We start from the raw sequence: 18212 nt of genomic DNA, 5'->3' as shown, positions 1-18212 counted from the left end.
ATTTGCGCTTGTTATATATATATCACACAGAAGTGATAATTACTTAATCAATCTTATATCTTCATGATGTTGATATAGTGGACTGAAGCAGTGGTACGCAGTTGAATATGAGGATGAATTCACGGTAGATTATTGAATATATTGAGGATTGATGGGAGGAAAAGTTGAGAAACTTACTGTGGAAAGTGCTTTCGATCTCTTATAGTACTGCATGTAAGATGAAACGGGATGGAATCCAAGCATTATTTTATCATTACATATTTATCATTGTTGTTTTTTTTCAATATTTTTGATGCCATAAAATTCTACAGAATCATTGAACATTGTCTATCTAACGCAGCATGCTGCTGGCGGCTGGTAGTACTGACAACGCGGGCACAAAATTTGACACAGGCAGTTGACTTGCAACTAGAAAAAAGCATAAACCGAAATTTCGCGGGGCGCCACATTTGGAAAGCAAGTTTTAGCCCATTTTGGCCGATTTTTCACGGAAATTAGTTATGATCGCGCTGTGTTTTAGTGTAAACAGAAAACTTTACCTACTTAGTTTGAGTGGTTACGCGACTCTTACGTGCCGGTATTAGTGGAAAATGTTAGTCGCTATCGTCGCGAAAATATAAACAACACCGAGAGAGAAAAAATAGTGATGTGAAAAATAGCAAGATTGAAACGTTTCAAAGGTTTTACGGTGAACCAAATGTGCAAACTGATTAAATCAGGTGCTCTGGTGCTATTTTAGCAGTTTCACAATAAATTATTTATGCAGGTTAGTTGAGAAATTGATGATATTTTATGAGGCATTCCCGAAATGCGGTAGTATGCAGGAAAAAGCCATCGGACCACCCATGTTTGGATTCCGTTCCATTCTACATGAATGTACCACGCAAAAAACACAGAAGCAGCATAAATTACGAATAAAAATTTTTAATAAATAATGCTGTTTACCTTGCTATTAATATTCATCCTCGTAAAAAGTTTAAGTATTGAAAATTAAGATATTTCTTTTCTATTGAGGAAGGTTACATAAATAAATACAAAAAAACTTCCGAATATCGCTTAGTGACAAATAAGCAAAACAAAAACAAATACCACGCCTCCTTTTTTTATCAAACCGTTACCCCATGTTTTAGACCTACATCATGCATGACCATCTTCAGTTCCTTCGCTTTCCTATACTGGGTGACAAAAAATACATGTATACAAACCCTCGTCCGCTCCTGTACAAATGTCAAAAGGTTTTAGCGATTGCCCTTGATTTGTTATTGTTGTGTGCGTACTAAAGCGTGTGAAAAGTTATTCTATTGTGTTCTAGTCACTGTTTATTATTACGTGTGATAATGTCAAGTAATCGTTTAGCTATTATCATCTTGCATCAGCTAGAAAAACGCAATTGCGCATAGAGCAAAGAGGACACGAGAATGGTGCAGAGCACATTTTCCAGATTTCATCATTTCTTAAGAATGGCTACCCTACTCACCGGATCTGAATTCAATGGATTACAGCAAAGACGAGATAATAAGAGGAGCTGTGCGTCTTGACGAGATAACAAGAGGAGCTGTGCGTCTTGTTATTGCTCGTCTTAGATTATCATGTATGATCGATCTTAGAGGCCAGGATTTGTAAAAAATATTACCATACATTAGACTCCCTGTGATTCGATCGAAAGATGCTACGTACCATCTTCGGTAGACTGCAGGAGGAGAACGGAACGTGTAGAAGGCGAATGAATCACGAACTGCATGATGAGCCATCTCGGTCAGGTGGAAGATGACCTACAGACCCTACGCAGACTACAGAGCTGGTGAACTGCAGCCATGGACCACGTATAGTAAAGGCCACACCGCGTCTTAGATTTTTTGGTGAGGTAAAAACTTCGGAGTCCTTGAAATAAGCATTGAAGCGAGAATGGGACAATCTAATATCGAAGAAGCACATCATGGCGCATAACTTTGAGAAACGTTTGTGCTTGTGCATTCAGGGGCCACTTTGAAACTGATTCATTTTCCCTATTTGCTAACCTCAAAACATGTATATACTTTCTTTGTCACCCTGTATAAACTCACTCTCAGTAATCGGTGTCTCCTTTACTCGATGATCCCACATAGATCGTTTTTTGGTTTCTATGATCGGTGCGAATTGAGTCGAAACAGTTCGGGATCTGTTTTGACGTGCGTCAGTTTTCATTGTTGATATTATTCCTCACTGAACTGTTTCGATGCAGTTCGCGCCGCATCGCCCCAGTATAACCACGGCCTATGACCCGATGTAGTTTTCGAGTTTTAAGTTCATCAGACACGAGAAAAAGTATGCTAAAGCTTTATTTCTAGGGCACTAAGAGAAGAAAACTTGAGAAGCGACAATATCACATGACTAAGTAATAATTCGACATTTCCAAAAACCGTGAAAAGGTTCGAATCGAAAAGCTCTAGGTAAAAGAGCGATGATAGACAAGTCTGGGCTCTGTTAATTTATGTATGCCAAGTCAGACCCACCAACTTTTCTTAAAAAAAAAGAAACCACAAAACAAATACATGTCCACCAAGGTTGATAATCTGATGCACTTCCTCTGGCAAAACAAAAGACGTTAGTGAGCTGATAACGTCTGGTGGCTATCGTCATAACGTTAATGTTTGAAGACGCTATCGTCATTGTCAATAACGATAGCAGGCGTTATCGGTATCGGCGTTTACGATTATCGACGATAATCTATCGTATTAACAACCCTGATTTCTACCATAAACTTATAAAATCAAACAAACTAACCTTATTTTACCTACAATCCAAACATATAAAAATGCAGTCCTATCTGTCTGTCTATCTGATCCATATAAACTAAGGCACTACTGAGCCGATAGACGTAAAAATTTGTAGGTAGAGGTTTCTTGGGCCGAGAGAGGTTCCTATGATGGTTTAAGATTCCTCTCTTTTTGTAGAAGGGAGGGATCCCATACAAATAAAACACAACTTTCTACATAACTCTAAAACTAATCAAGCAAATAAAACCAAATTTGGCAAGTGGAGGCTTTTGCAAGCAAAATAAAATTCATTAGTAGTGTAACACCACTCCCTCTTCTGGAGAGGAGCTCTCTCATAACTTGAAAACTAATTAGGGTAACCGCTTCTATATTCATCTCAGTACCTGTATTCATCTCATCACGCCTTTTTGATCAATTTATCGTCAATTTTTACCATATTTTCAACGTAAAACTTTCAGCCACTCTAGAAAATCGAGAAGCAAATAGATTTACTTTCAAAAATTTGTAGGAATCGGACGGTAAATTGGACAAATGAGAGAAATAAGTTGAATATAGGTGGACCAAGCTGTTGAGATGAATAATGGAGCGATTACCCTAGGTGAATAATTCAATTTTCAAGGGTAACAAGGGTAATTCTGGAAGGGAGGGCTATTATACAAATCAATCACTAATTTCTGCCTAACTCGAGAACTAATAGAGCAAACGGAATTAAATTTGACATGTGGAAGTTTTTGAGGGCAAGAAATGTTTCTATGGTGGTTTGACACCCCTCCATAGTCTGAAAGGGAAGGGGAGGGGACGGTCTTCCATGCAAATGAAACAGATATTTCAACCAATTTTTCCGAAAAACGGCCTATATTGATCGGAATGATGCGCAGCAGCCTAATGTCGATTACAGACTCTATTTTTGAGATCAAGATACAAACTTTTGGTTTTTGTATAACAAATAAGTATGCCCAGAAATCAAAAACCGACCACAGACATCAGATTATATTCTAAGATGATGATTTCCGGTTTTTAAAAACCGGTCCAAAATGACCAGCTTCCACCACATTTGTGTATTTTTGGGACCAGAACGATACACGACCACAAAAACCTTTTTTAATTCTAAGATGGCAATATCCGAAGTCTGGAAAACAGCCGAAAGTGACCAAATACTGTCTAATATGAATATTTCTGGAACCATAATAACGCCCAGAGGCCAGAAATTACCTTCGAATGCCTTTTTGAAATCTGACGACTTCCGGTTTCTGGAAAACAACCAAAAGTGATATATACCCAATATGAATATTTTCGTAATCGTAATGATGTACAGAAACCTACAATCGACCTCAGACCCTGTAAACTAAAATGCCGACTTCTGGTGTCTGGAAAACAGTAAAATTTCCAGCATCATCCTGCACAGAGGCCAGAAATTGACTCCGCATATTATTATCAAATCCAATATGACGACATTCGGTTTCTGCAAAAGAGTTTAAAATGAAAATACCACCCAATATGGGTATTTTCGTAATCGGGATGATGCATAAAAGCAAAGAATTGACCCTGGACACCATTTTAAATTCTAAAATGGCTACTCACGGTCTCTGGAAAACTTCCCAAAATGACTGAATATCACCCAATATGATTATTTCCGGAATCAGATTGATGCTCAGAGGCCAGAAATTGACTCCACATGCCAACTCAAGATGACTACTTCCTGTTTCTAGAAAACAGCCAAATATACCTGAATACCACCCAATGTGGGTATTTCCAGAATCAAGGTGATGTACAGAAGCCAAAAGGCGACGATATTGTCATTCCAATAGAACTAATCATTTTAAACGATTTGATTTGGAGGTTGAATGTATCCGAAATCCGATTCGTCATGCAATTGCAGACTAATATCAAATCTCAGGGTCAATCTTTGGATGTATGCGGAATCAATTAAAATATTTGAAATTATTGAAATAAAGAAAAAATGGGCGAGACGAAGTTTGTCGGGTCTGCTAGTAACTAATAAAAAAATATCAATTTTTTTTTATTACAAATAATTTAGAATTAGAATTCTGCATTAATTTGAAGATAATTGGCCTCTCTTCCCCTCGCCAGGGTCCCTTTAGCTGTGCCTATGCTCATGAATCTAAATACATTTGCCAATAAAGTTGATTAATCGCTAACTGAAACTTTGTCCCATCTTTTTGGCAGAGCTCCAGGCATTTTTATGATGTCTTCATATGAGCAGAACTGCTGATCAGCCAGTCCAAGCGCCTGCGAATGAAATAAGTAGTAATCGGAGAGTGCAATACCTGGGGAATGCAAGGAAGTGAGGTAGAACCTCCCATTTGGGCATTTCTATGTAAGTTTTAACGATCCTGGTAGAATGAAACCGAGCATTTTCATGCGGTAAAATCACTTTTTCGTATCTTTGCTAGTATTGTGGTCATTTCACGCGCAGTTCTCGGTTCAATTGCATCAAATGAAAGCGATACCATTCTCCAATAATATAAACGTTAGGTTTCGACAGGTCAAAATAAATTACTTTCTTTACTTAATCGTTATGTACTCGACAGGGTACCCGGGTACCTTTTTGGACTTCATTGTTTAAAAAAACTAGGATAACCTTAACTCAGCCAGCTGAAACTCATGGAATGCTCCTTACTAGTGGAAATAAATCACTTTCCATCATCAGACTGTTTACAGCAGCAAGGGGGGTCTAAGGGGAAAGTTTCGAATTTTTTTACTCCATAAGTACTCGGCAGGGTACCCGGGTACCCACAAAATGAAATGCTTCTTGCTTTTTTATTTCTTGACCGATTTTCGATCTTGGCCCGTCAAAAAATTAGAAAATCTGTCTACTTTCAGAATCCGGGACCGACATGAGCCAGTTACCAGGTATGGTTCCTGTGAATCCGGATCTTCGGGAGCATGTTCCGGTCAGACAAATTAGTACAATTGTCGAAAAACCGACCAACATTGGTATCAAAATTCATGAAATCACTCCAGGAGTTGATTTTCATTAATTTTGAGTCTATCTGATGGCCATTACGGAGTAGATTCCCCATCTTGAACTTGTTTCCGAAGATCCGGATTTACGGGAACCATATGGAGACCAATGGCTCTTTGCGGTCCCGTATCATATAATAGAAAAATTTTCCAATCTATTGACAGGTTAAGATCGAAAATCTATCAAAAATTGAATTTAATTTTGGAGAGTACCCAGATACCCTACCGAGTACTTACTTGTATTGAAATTTCCGAGTACATAATGGTTAAGGTTGCTGTGGTGAACCCATTTTCATCACACGTCACGATAAAAAATACCCTTCCTTTTTGGCAACGGTGAAAAAAACGATGCTCAACGTCCCTTGGCTGCAAATCATTAGATCCCCAAGTTTCTTGCTTTTGAATCATTCCCAAATCATGCAATCACTTGGAAGTAGCATGGAGGGTAACTCCTTATAGCAGAGCAAGCTGTTGGTGCGTTTGGCAAGGAATCTCGTCGAGTGATTCTTCAAATTCAGCGTCTTCGAAGATTTTGGCCTTGCTTTACGTGAACAGTCGTCAAAATCTTTTATGTGACGGAACCAATCACCGTGCGTTGTTTCACTTAGAACAGCATTTCTGTACGCTTTTTCAACTCTCGATGCGCTTCAACCACCGTTTTTATTGAATAACAGAGAATTAACGATCCCGCAAATGACGATTATTTGGCATCAACGACGTGTAAAAGAGAAGAGAATACGCACCTAATTGATAATACTACAAGGTAAACAGCCCTAGGGATGTATGAAATGGTGACGTGGGACTAAACACTAATTACTGTAATTCTTACTCTCGCTCAACTCAACCGCTGCCGAAGTAGTCTCTCCCCCAAACGTTCCCTCTAACCGCACCACACCTCTGCTGCTGCTCAGGCGACATGATATTCTCCTGTTGCTATCCTTTCTTCCCCTAACGACCGGCATATGGAGAGACAAACGCGACGAGCGAGTCGCTTCTCAGAGCTGATATAGTCTAGTCATATGTTTGTTTTCTCTCAGAAACCTATGCACCATTTCATCATTTCATTATGAGAGAATTCAAGTTTAGTAGCGGTCTGTAAACTTCATGAAGTACATGTGGAGAATAAACGACGATTGCATCATATTCATTTCGTTTCCATCACTGCTCTGCGGTAATGTTGCTTTTACCAGCATGTTTTCTTTCAAGACATCAGTTTCTATTACACTCTAACAGCAGGTTTATAAATTGTTCAAGAAAAGGGGTTGTTTCAAACTTTTCGAAAAACCTTTACCTTCGAGACATCAAATTCGTCTAGGTTCATGGAAGCAAACATAAATTGACCCATTAGGACGGGAAGACTGTCAATTTTTTTTATATTGATACATAGAATTACACAGGGAGTTGTTGGTGTCTATTCATGTAGTCTGTGCTAGGAATGCTCGCATGTGATTGATTGTTAGCGTAAATTTGTCCTTGACACTTTTTATCGATTTCTACCGCTTTGCAATGAAAAAATAATGATCACTAGCGTATTACAAAATTGTTCAACGTTTTATCTATCCAACAACATATTGGTTATTGGTATCCATTATGTGGTTATGCTATTGTTACCGTTTGAAATCTGACGCAACATTTGCCAGTTTCATTTTCAATTTTACAGATAATATACCAGTATAAAAAAAGACGTAGTCCCACGTCAAAAGCAGTTGGTCGTTTGTGTCCGAGGAGCTTGCTAACACACTGTGCTCACACTGCATCACTGAGCTTGCTCACACGAAAGGACATCACATTTTCTACGATAAAACTCTAGTCTATGTTGGTTTCTTCTGTAAGCGTCTGAAGAACAGCACAACGCAGAATAAAAAAATGTTCTGCAAAAAATTTCTACGCGCAGCGCGTATGTTGGAAAAATATTGCAAGGTATACAGCCCTAGAGGTTGTATGAAATGGTGACGTAGGACTAAATGTATACATTATATGCTGCAATAAACTGTTCATAGGTAACACTACCGTTTTTATTTGATGGTCGTTATTGTAAAACTAACGATGCATGAATACATGAAAATTTTACACTAGAAGTAGTTGTAAAAATTCTCATAACTGTTATCTTCAAGTATTTATAGTTCTGAAAAGAACCGATATCATAATCTTTAGCTCGAAATGTGTGCTATAGAGCGCTGATGATCGCACCACCACCGGTAGTATTGAATATTTTGTTGGCTGCGCATAAAATTTGCTCTCCGCTATGCCCTCCAGTAGCTGTGCCAGCAAAATTTCCTGCAGCGTACGATGGTAACTGTTGCTGCCGTAGCAAAATAAAGGTAACATGCTCCGCGGTGCCTGGAAGTTGACTCGTATGCAGCTCTCGTTTCTCAATGTCGCGTACCTCTAACAGCTATACTCCACTTGCTGTTGTGTGACAAACTAGACTGAAGCTGAAATTTCTACACGCAGTCTTTTGTATCGAGTTCAGCGTAGATTTTTGCCATTAAGGCGTGGCCACACAGCTTGGAGAAAGAGGAACAAACCAAAACACTTTGTTGAGTCAAAATATGTAGGTAGTGGAATTTGTTTCGTCCATGTTATTGTTATCTGTGCTCGGGAAGCTCTCCCAGCTGGTCTCGAGGTACGATGCTGGCTTAACAAGCCAGTCGTCGTATGTTCGAGTCTCGGCTCGGGAGAGACTGTTAGTATCAGTAGGATCGTAGCGCTAGCCCCGCAATTGTCCTGTACACTCAACAGTTGGCTGCGAAGTCTGTGTATAATAAACAGAAGGTCGAGTTCCGATACGGAATGTAGCACCAAGGCTTTGCTTTGCTTTTGCTCGGTAAGCAAGCCAATAACGAGGGAAATGTATGGGAAAGCTTGACCTTGGAACTTTTCACCTTTTTCCACCATTAAGCGGTAAAGCAACAATGTTGAACATTATATCAAAAAATTGTTACACATTTTATCTATCCACCGACATATAAATGACTAAGGTGCATTAAGTCGTTCGGTCGGTATAATCGTTTGAAATCTGACGCAACATTTGCCAGTTTCGTTTTAAATTTCACAAAGTGTAATCTAGTATAGAAAACGAAAACGTAGTCCTACGTCAAAAACTGCACGGTGAGTTTTACCTCCGTTCTTTCCACATAGTGAGGAAAATAGCAACCTGTTTGGCACAAAATCAGCTATTTTCACACAAATAAATTTCTTACTGTGCGTCTTAGTAGAATGGAATTGAATATTGAGAATAGGTTATGTTTCCAATTAATTCTACTACCGAAAGATCGAATACCTTTTTATTTTCACACTGCTAAAAGTCCCGTCGGGATGCGTTATATTTTTCCAAATCTGTATCATATTCCCATTTCGCTTATTTTTCGCTTCCCCTGCTGCACACATTGTCTGCCTTAATGAACTTAAAAGTATATGACTCCATAATAAAGTCATTAACGTATCAAAGCGGTTTGTTTACCATATATGTCTCAGCTTAATTCATCACGTTTTAGATCCGTCAAAATTGACCAGCGCTTGCTACTGGCAAATAGCGAGAACTTAGTTGCGCACCTGGTGTAGGGTCAACAGGTATAAGACATAGGAAATTCAAAATTTGTTGACTTATTATTGAAATAATGTTTAACTTGTATTCGAAACCCATTATAATCCACAAAACGACTTAAATCGTGCACTTAGTGGACAATTAATGACTGGAAATTCAAGTGAATATATAAATAAAATTTTTGAGTTCAGGTACACAAGAGAGATCATGCTCGAAAACAAAATAACATGTTCAACAACTGTCATCCCTTGTAGAATTCACAATTTATTCATTCCTGTAACATAAGTTGCGTATGCTTTTGTAGGTAGTATATTAAAATTAAAATATGTAGTATCAACCCAGGAACAGTAAAAAAAGTCGAACTAAGCCTCCTCGAACGTCTCATCAGGTTAATCAGCTGCGGAGATTTCTCTCGCGCATGAAAGCGTGCTTTAATTACCTTAATTATATAAACTATATCTAACCTAATCAACCGGCTCATGTTATGCTAGCAAGTTAGCTATGCCATGGAATAACTGATTATCAATACAGATTAGCTGAAACAAAACGATCTTTCCGGTTAAATTTTATGCCAAAGTGCAACTAATGTTCACACAATTTGAAGGTTTTCAACACGTACTGGCCCCGGTAACTACCCAATAGCATGTTACCACTTGAAATAACATAGTTTCTAATTTGAGTTTTTGATCACAGCTGAGTTTCAAAATTCCACCATGAAGGCCTAATTTATGATATCCTGCCCACCCATCCGCCGACACAATGTTACACATTCCTTACCGCACGGGATCAGCCGCCCAGTCATCGGGTCAAAACAAATTTTGCCTTCCGTGAAACACCAGCCGGCAATAATGGTTTGTTGCGCGCCATACGGTCACAATTACAAATTCCACCGCTGTTGTTTCAAATAGTACACTGATATTCACCGGCTAGGTTAATGGGTTAAACAACAGCCGCCGTCAGTCATTCACCTTGGTCCTCTATGCGCTAACGAAGTGAAGTTCCGCGTAAAAGTGCAAAGTGCTGTGCTGTGTGCAGCTAGAATCATCTTGATTTGTAAACTATATTTAGAACTGCAACTCTCTCTAGTAGTGCAGCAATGCTTCCACCGGTGACTGACTGGCCCCGAGACACAGCCATGTGTCAGGCGGTTAACCGAAGAGCATCGGCTTGCGTATAGTTTTCACTTTCTCACTAGCTGGGGAGGAGATTATTTCATCATACAAAGTCCAAATGCTAGTCGTCATCATGCACTTTACTTGAGCATATATTGCAGCAACTGCAAGAGAGGTTGCTAAAAAAACGAATTCGGGGGTTTAAAAATATAATGAAAACATATCTCAAAGTAAACTAGTTTGAATAAGAACAAATAACACGCAGCATAATCAAATGTCACTTGCTGTTCTTGCGGTAATGAATATATTGTTTTTGTAAAGGGTGTCCTGTTTCGCACCGGACAGTTCATTTTTATTAGCCTATCACTTATTGCTTCTCTTCAATTATTTTCCTACAGCCCAACGCTCAGTTCCCGGATTCGAGCCCTAAGGATGAGTATGGAACAGGTGCCCACAGTGACGACGCTACTGCGGGCATCGCGCGATGCCAACGAGCACCTGTTGAAGGAAGTCTTCAGGGATATCCTGGAGAATGGCATTTCGCGAGAAAACCTAAACTCGACGGATCGCAGTGGAAGGGTAATTATTTTCCATCTGTATTTTTTTTCATGCCTAACGCTAATGTAATGAATTTACAATATGTGAACTTTCCCTTGTGTCGCTTCGAGCGGTCTCAATAGCTCACGAAAGAGGAGTGAACGGTCAGCACTCATTGAGGCCAATAAATTTTGCCCCATAACCGGAAACACTACCATATGATTCGGTTTCGCACATAATCCTTCACTGGCTGCAACGTTGTGACGATGACGGCTGTAACGAGGGTGGTAAAGTGCTATGTGCGAATACCAGATGGGAAAATAACTGGGTCTAGCATTAATGGATTGCGTTTTTATGTGTGTGTCATATTCGTTATAGCGGCAAGCTCAGGAACCGGTGATAACCGGAACATGTCCTTTGGCGGACGGTGGCATAGAAATCAACAACTTTATTGACAATTGATGGTATCAGAGCGACGAACAAACATACATCATTACGACAGCGTGTCGGTTTCCCACAAGATGAACCTATTTATCCGCACTGACCTTTGGTACTAGAAATAATACACAATGTGTACAGTGCTTCTGGAATGTGTAATCTTCGCACAGTGTGAATATTTCTAGGTGAACCAAAATACATTCACTGAATGAAATCATCTAATTTCCGAGTGCGATCTTATTCATACAAACGCAAAAAACCTTCCAACATTCTCCTCAAACCGAAGCAATCTCAGAAAAACTAGATGAAACTGCTTTTCCTTTGACATAGAACTGACAATTACAATGATTAAAAGTGTGTCCACCATTCCACAGGGGATAATCAGCAACCTCAAATCAGCAAAAGCGTCAGACGAATACTATCTGATGGCTGTCGATTCGTCGGCGTTTCTCTCTCTTAGATTACACCATTCGTTAGTTTTTTGTTCGATGAAACTGTTCGCTAAAGAATATACCTACGACATTGTGAACAATTTTATTTGTAAGGGTGCAAAAACGATGCGAACGATTTTCAGATTGTAAACGATCAAAGAACCATGCGTCACCATCACGATCGCCATTCCTCCGCAGGAAAAGAGGCGCGCTTTTTCCGGCAACTTTTTCCGCACTGATGTGGCGCATTACACGTCACGTCATTGTATATTTTTGCTGCGGAAACCCAGTACTCGGTTTATTCGAAACCACTTGAAAATACTGCGGAAAAAACTCCAATTGTTTTTCTTTCTTAACCAGCTCGCTACTAAACAACGAGCGAAAGTGGGGAATAGCAGTCCGAACGTATTAATTTCGCTTCAAGTGCCGCGGAAATTAGCGCACACATGCATAGAAAATCTTGGCAACTGTCTTTTATAACCATAACTCACAAATTTGGTGTTTCTGCTAGTAAATCTCCGTTTGAAAATTCATTCTTGTTTTCTGCTTACGATGAAAGAATCTCATTGAATCAAACTGGTGATTAGTTGTTGAGTCAAGCGAATTTTATGATTGAAAAAATATCAACCGTCGTGTAAACACAGTTTAACCGGTGAGGTTATTTTTCGAAATGAATCACGACTTGTTTTGATGCCGTTGTCTGAGCCGATCGCCCGAGCATTCCTCCTAATCATTTTTTAGCAGACACCTACACCGGTTGGTAGTGGAAAGCTTTCCAAATTAATGCAATTCCGACATTACTGCCATGTCTCGAACGTTAATGTATTATATTTACCGGGAATGTTTACCCGGTGGAATTTACAGTTTGATTTGATTACTTTGAACTTTTTTTTTGCAGCATTTGTTTATCAGTGTGTCAGGTATTGCATCAATGAGAAACGTGCTCACATAAGATACAGTGGGGCGAATTCTTGGAAGAAAGTTGTTGGAATAAACAGTTCTTTTCTGCCAGTTTAAAAACAAAGTCTAAATTCGCTAATTGTATTTACTACGCGTGACTCCGAACGAATCGATTCGTATATTTTATTTACAACGAACGATAACATTCGTCCGTGAACCAAAACGCGCAAACAGTTATTCAAATAATGTTACATTGACCATCTGTCACATTTATTGCGCATATCCTTTCCATTCGTCAAATTTACTTTTCCCATACGTTGAATAAAACATGACAACGAGCAGCTCGGATATTTGCACCGTTGTTATGTTTTTAGCACTTGCTGAGTATATGTATGTACGAATGCGGCATCATCGCCCCACGACTCTGCTCTCAATTTGCCTCAGTTGGATGCTTCATTCCGGGCCCGTATTACTTGCTCGGCTACTGCAGTCGGATTACTTATTCATCGCCGCATGACACTCCAATATCGATGCTGCCTAGTGGCTCGCCTCAGATAGAGTTTTTAAACCAATTATTCTCCCGTTTCTGTGCATTCCAGACTGCCATATCGTATATCTGCTCTACCAACTTGACAAACTTTTTGGAACTTTTTCTACAACTGCCCGGCATCGATGTGAATAAACCGGACAACGAGGGCAACACACCGCTGCATTTCGCAGCCCAGGCTGGTGAGTATTTACGGTTCGAGCAACTCTGGCAAATATTTGCGTTATATCAGTTAATTTTTCTGCAAACAAAAACGCGTATTTCGATAACTCTTCAATTTACCTTATTTTTCTGCTTCTCAGCTGCCTCTCTTTTGCAATGCTATTAAATATTTTAAATTTTTGACTGCCACATATTTTCTAGCGTTCCCCGAAACACCGTATTTATTGATTCGGCTGATGCAATGAAATCAGAGAAATAATCAGAAGGTTAAAAGAAAGCCTTTTACATATGGGTCATTCCATACGAAGTATCCACGAAAAAGGCTTCGAAAAAATACAGTTTAAAAATACAACAATAACACTGGTCGACAAAAGCGAAAAAATGCTGCCCTAAACTGCTTTTTAATAGCTTTTTAACCATTCTTGTGAATTATGGTGCCCCTAGCTATAACCTACACGCGTTAGCGTGAGAGTTCGCATAGTAATCGCTCGCCCGGCTCGTCGCTCCAACGTTATGTTTACGAGAAAACTCATTTAAGTCTCTGAAAAGTGTTGGTGGCTGGGGGCACCAAAATTCACAGGAATGGCAAAGAAACTAAAATCTTTCATTTTTTCCTTACTTACCTTACCAAACAGTCCCAACCCGTGTTGTGGCCTTTGCTGTACGTAAGAGTCGTCTCCATTCCACTCGGTCCATGGCTGCAGTTCGCCAGCTCTGCAGTCTGCGTAGGGTCCGCAGGTCGTCTTCCACCTGATCGATCCACCTTGCCCGCTGTGCACCTCTCCGTCTCGTCCCTAACGTATTGGTTTCAAGAACTATCTTTACCGGGCTGTCGTCCAACATCCTTACAACATGCACAGCCCACCGCAACCTGACTATCTTAGCGGTGTGGACGATAGATGGCTCCCCAAGCAGCTCCTGTAGTTCGTGGTTCATTCGCCTTCTCCACACTCCGTTTTCCATCTGCAGTCCACCAAAGATGGTACGCAACACCTTTCGCTCAAAGACGCAAGGGCGCGTTGGTCCTTCACAAGCATAGTCCATGTCTCATGCCCGTAGAGGACTACCGGTCAGCGTCTTGTAGATGGTTAACTTGGTGCGGCGACGAATTCTACTCCCACCCAGACAACCAGAAGTCGCATAAGATTGCACGGATTACCTCGTATAAAGTTCTATGGCACATCAGTATCGTATAGCTGTATGAACATCGTATGTGTTTAATCGTGGTGTTATTTTGCGAACTTCTTGCGACGAGTGTAACATACTCGCATAGTGATACACATAAACTCATATCATGCCTGTTTTTTTTTTTTCCTCATCTATAGTTTATTTGACACGGCACAAATACAATTCAATGTTTAACGGCGCCAATTATATCTGGTAGCTTACTTTCTGAAGTATCTTAATAACTAAAAGCAAATTTTTTATCCTCGCTGCCGACTACGAGCTGAAACTAAATCTAACTTAAGCTAGAATGTTTTGCATGAAAAGCACTGATTTGTTGTTTGATGGTTTTCCATCGCCATAGGTAAGCAGCATATTGAATATGTTCCGCTGCTGGGCCAAGATATTACGGACTGGCATATTGGGTTGTCTCCCTCGGGGCCTGAGAGTATCGTGCGGATCTAGTTGCTGTTTCCGGATCCGGGGTCTTAACGTGTTCTTGTCGTTTGGTTGGATGTAGGCGGAAGGGGATAGGACTAAACTGGGGCGTGGATGGATTTCAGGAAAACGTATATAAGGGACATGTAGGATAGGTCACGGCTCGCCAAGACATCACGAACAGGAACAGCCGGCTGCCTACCTTCGGCCTGCAGGGAAGCTACTAATCTAGACCTGGCGTCACGGTCTACAGGGCATGACCAAACAACGTGCTCTATGTCGTGATAACCTTCACCACAGGCACAGATACCACTCTCCCCGAGCCCAACACGACGGAGATGCGCGTCAAATCTATAGTGATTGGACATAAGCCGGGACATCACGCAAATGAAATCCCGACCTACATCCAACCCCTTGAACCACGGGTTCGTCGATACCTTGGGGATTATGGAATGTAACCACCTTCCCAGTTCCCCCTTGGTCCAAGAATTTTGCCAACTGATGATCGTATTCTGACGTACAAATGCGAAAAATTCATTAAAGGCAATTGGTCTTTCATAAATATCACCGTTTTTTGCGCCCACCTTAGCCAAAAAGTCCGCTTTCTCATTACCCGGTATCGAGCAGTGAGAAGGGACCCAAGGTAATCTGAGTAGATTTTTCGGATAAAGCACTCAGATGTTCCCGTATTTTCCCCAGGAAATACGGAGAGTGCTTAACATCTTTCATCGATCGGAGAGCCTCAATGGAACTGAGACTGTCCGTAAAGATGAAATAATGGTCCGTGGGCATTTTTTCGATAATCCCTAGGGTGTACTGAATTGCAGCTAATTCTGCGACGTAAACAGAAGCAGGATTATCGAGCTTATGGGAGACGGTTAAATTGTTATTGAAGATACCGAAGCCAGTGGACCCATCAAGAAGTTATCCGTCAGTGTAGTACATATTGTCGCAGTTGATGTTTCGATATTTATTGGAAAAAATTTTGGGGATCTGCTGCACGCGTAAATGATCCGGGATTCCACGAGTTTCTTCTATCATGGATGTATCGAAAAACACAGTAGAATCAGAAGTATTTGATAAGTCGACACGATTTGGAATATTCGAAGAAGGGTTAATATTTTGGGACATGTGATTGAAATACAATGTCATAAAACGGGTTTGAGAAATAAGTTCGATTAACCTTTCCAAATTTTCAATCACGGGACGGTTCAAGACCTCACATTTGATAAGAATACGAGAAGACAGGCTCCAGAAGCGGTTTTTCAATGGTAGTACTCCAGCTAAGATCTCCAAACTCATCGTATGGGTCGACTGCATGCAACCTAAGGCGATACGCAAACAACGATATTGTATTCGCTCCAGTTTGATCAAATGTGTGTTTGCTGCGGAGCGGAAGCAGAAACACCCGTATTCAATAACAGACAATATCGTTGTTTGGTAAAGCCTTATAAGGTCTCCTGGGTGGGCTCCCCACCATTGTCCGGTTATTGTACGAAGAAAATTCACTCTTTGTTGACATTTTTTCATCAGATACCTCACGTGACAACCCCAGGTGCCTTTAGAGTCGAACCAGACACCAAGATATTTGTGTACCAAAACCTGAGAAATCGTTTTACCCATTGATTGTGTTTGAAGCTGAGCAGGTTCATGCTTCCTAGAAAAAACTACTATCTCAGTCTTCTCCGGAGAGAATTCGATACCTAGCTGTAAAGCCCAAGCAGACAAATTGTCCAAGGTATCTTGCAATGGTCCTTGCAAATCGGCAGCTTTGGCTCCTGTAACAGAGATTACACTGTCGTCTGCAAGTTGTCTTATCGTGCATGAGTTTGCCAGACATTCGAAGATGTCATTTACATAAAAGTTGTAAAGAAGGGGGCTTAAACATGAGCCCTGGGGAAGACCCATGTAGCTAATGCGAAAAGTTGCCAAGTCGCCGTGCGTAAAATGCATGTGCTTTTCGGACAACAAATTGTGCAAAAAATTGTTCAAAATTGGAGAAAATCCTTGTCGGTGAAGTTTACCCGAAAGAATGTCAATAGAAACGGAATCAAAAGCCCCCTTAATGTCCAAGAACGCAGACGCCATTTGTTCTTTGCGAGCATACGCCAGCTGAATATCTGTTGAAAGCAACGCAAGACAATCATTCGTCCCTTTGGCACGGCGGAAGCCAAATTGAGTTTCTGATAGTAGACCATTTGATTCGACCCAATGGTCTAAACGACGGAGTATCATTTTTTCCATCAATTTCCGGATACAGGATAGCATTGCAATCGGCCTATAAGAGTTGTGATCAGAAGCTGGTTTCCCTGGTTTTTGGATGGCGATCACCTTCACTTGCCTCCTATCCTGCGGTACAATATTTTGCTCCAGGAACTTATTGAACAAGTTCAACAAGCGCCTCTTGGCTTTGCCGGGTAGATTCTTCAACAAGTTGAATTTGATTCTATCTAACCCAGGCGCGTTATTGTTACAGGACAGGAGGGCAACTGAAAATTCTGCCATCGTAAAAGGTGATTCAATCGCGTCGTGGCCCGGAGACGCATCGCGAACAATGTTTTGCTCAGGAACAGAGTCCGGGCATACTTTCCTGGCAAAATCAAATATCCACCGACTTGAAGACTCCTCACTTTCGTTGACCGTTACGCGATTCCGCATTCTTCGGGCTGTGTTCCAAAGAGTGCTCATTGATGTCTCCCTCGACGTCTCGTTTACGAACCGACGCCAATATCCGCGTTTCTTTGCCTTAGTCAAGCTTTTAAACTTGGTATCAAGCTCCGAATAACGTTTAAAGTCGTCGGCATCGTCTGTATCCCGGAAGGTCAGATACGCGTAGGATCTTTGCGTGTAGACATCGGAGCACTCTTGGTCCCACCACGGAGTGGGAGGCCGTTCTTTGATCGTTACGCCGGGATATTTCTTCGTTTGGGCTTGCAACGCGGCGTCGAGAATCAAGCCCGCGAGGAGGTTGTATTCTTCAAGTGGTGGATGATGTTGAATCGACTCGACCGCTTTTGAAATCATTTCCTCGTATAACTTCCAATCGACATTCCGTGTGAGGTCATACGGAATGTCAATTGGTCGCATGCGAGTTGACCCGTTATTAATTGAAATAAGAATAGGCAAATGGTCGCTACCGTGAGGATCAAGGATTACCTTCCATGTGCAATCCAACCGTAGCGACGTCGAACATAA

At 40.8% G+C, this 18212-nt stretch overlaps 1 protein-coding gene across 1 annotated transcript in view; it reads left to right on the top strand.

Annotated features, from left to right (window-relative positions):
• The window catches only part of LOC129726202 (uncharacterized), a 74118-nt gene that overhangs the window by 43733 nt on the left and 12173 nt on the right, over positions 1-18212 (top strand). The window contains exons 4-5 of the mRNA XM_055682942.1: positions 10799-10979; positions 13306-13435. Of these exons, the coding sequence (XP_055538917.1) occupies positions 10799-10979; positions 13306-13435 (311 nt within the window). The remainder of the gene's footprint in view (positions 1-10798; positions 10980-13305; positions 13436-18212) is intronic.

The sequence above is a fragment of the Wyeomyia smithii genome, chromosome 2 (genome assembly GCF_029784165.1).
Source record: "Wyeomyia smithii strain HCP4-BCI-WySm-NY-G18 chromosome 2, ASM2978416v1, whole genome shotgun sequence".
In the NCBI taxonomy this organism is placed as follows: Eukaryota; Metazoa; Arthropoda; class Insecta; order Diptera; family Culicidae; genus Wyeomyia; species Wyeomyia smithii.
The sequence above is the reverse complement of the archived record's forward strand: the minus strand, read 5'-3'. Positions and strand labels throughout refer to the sequence as shown.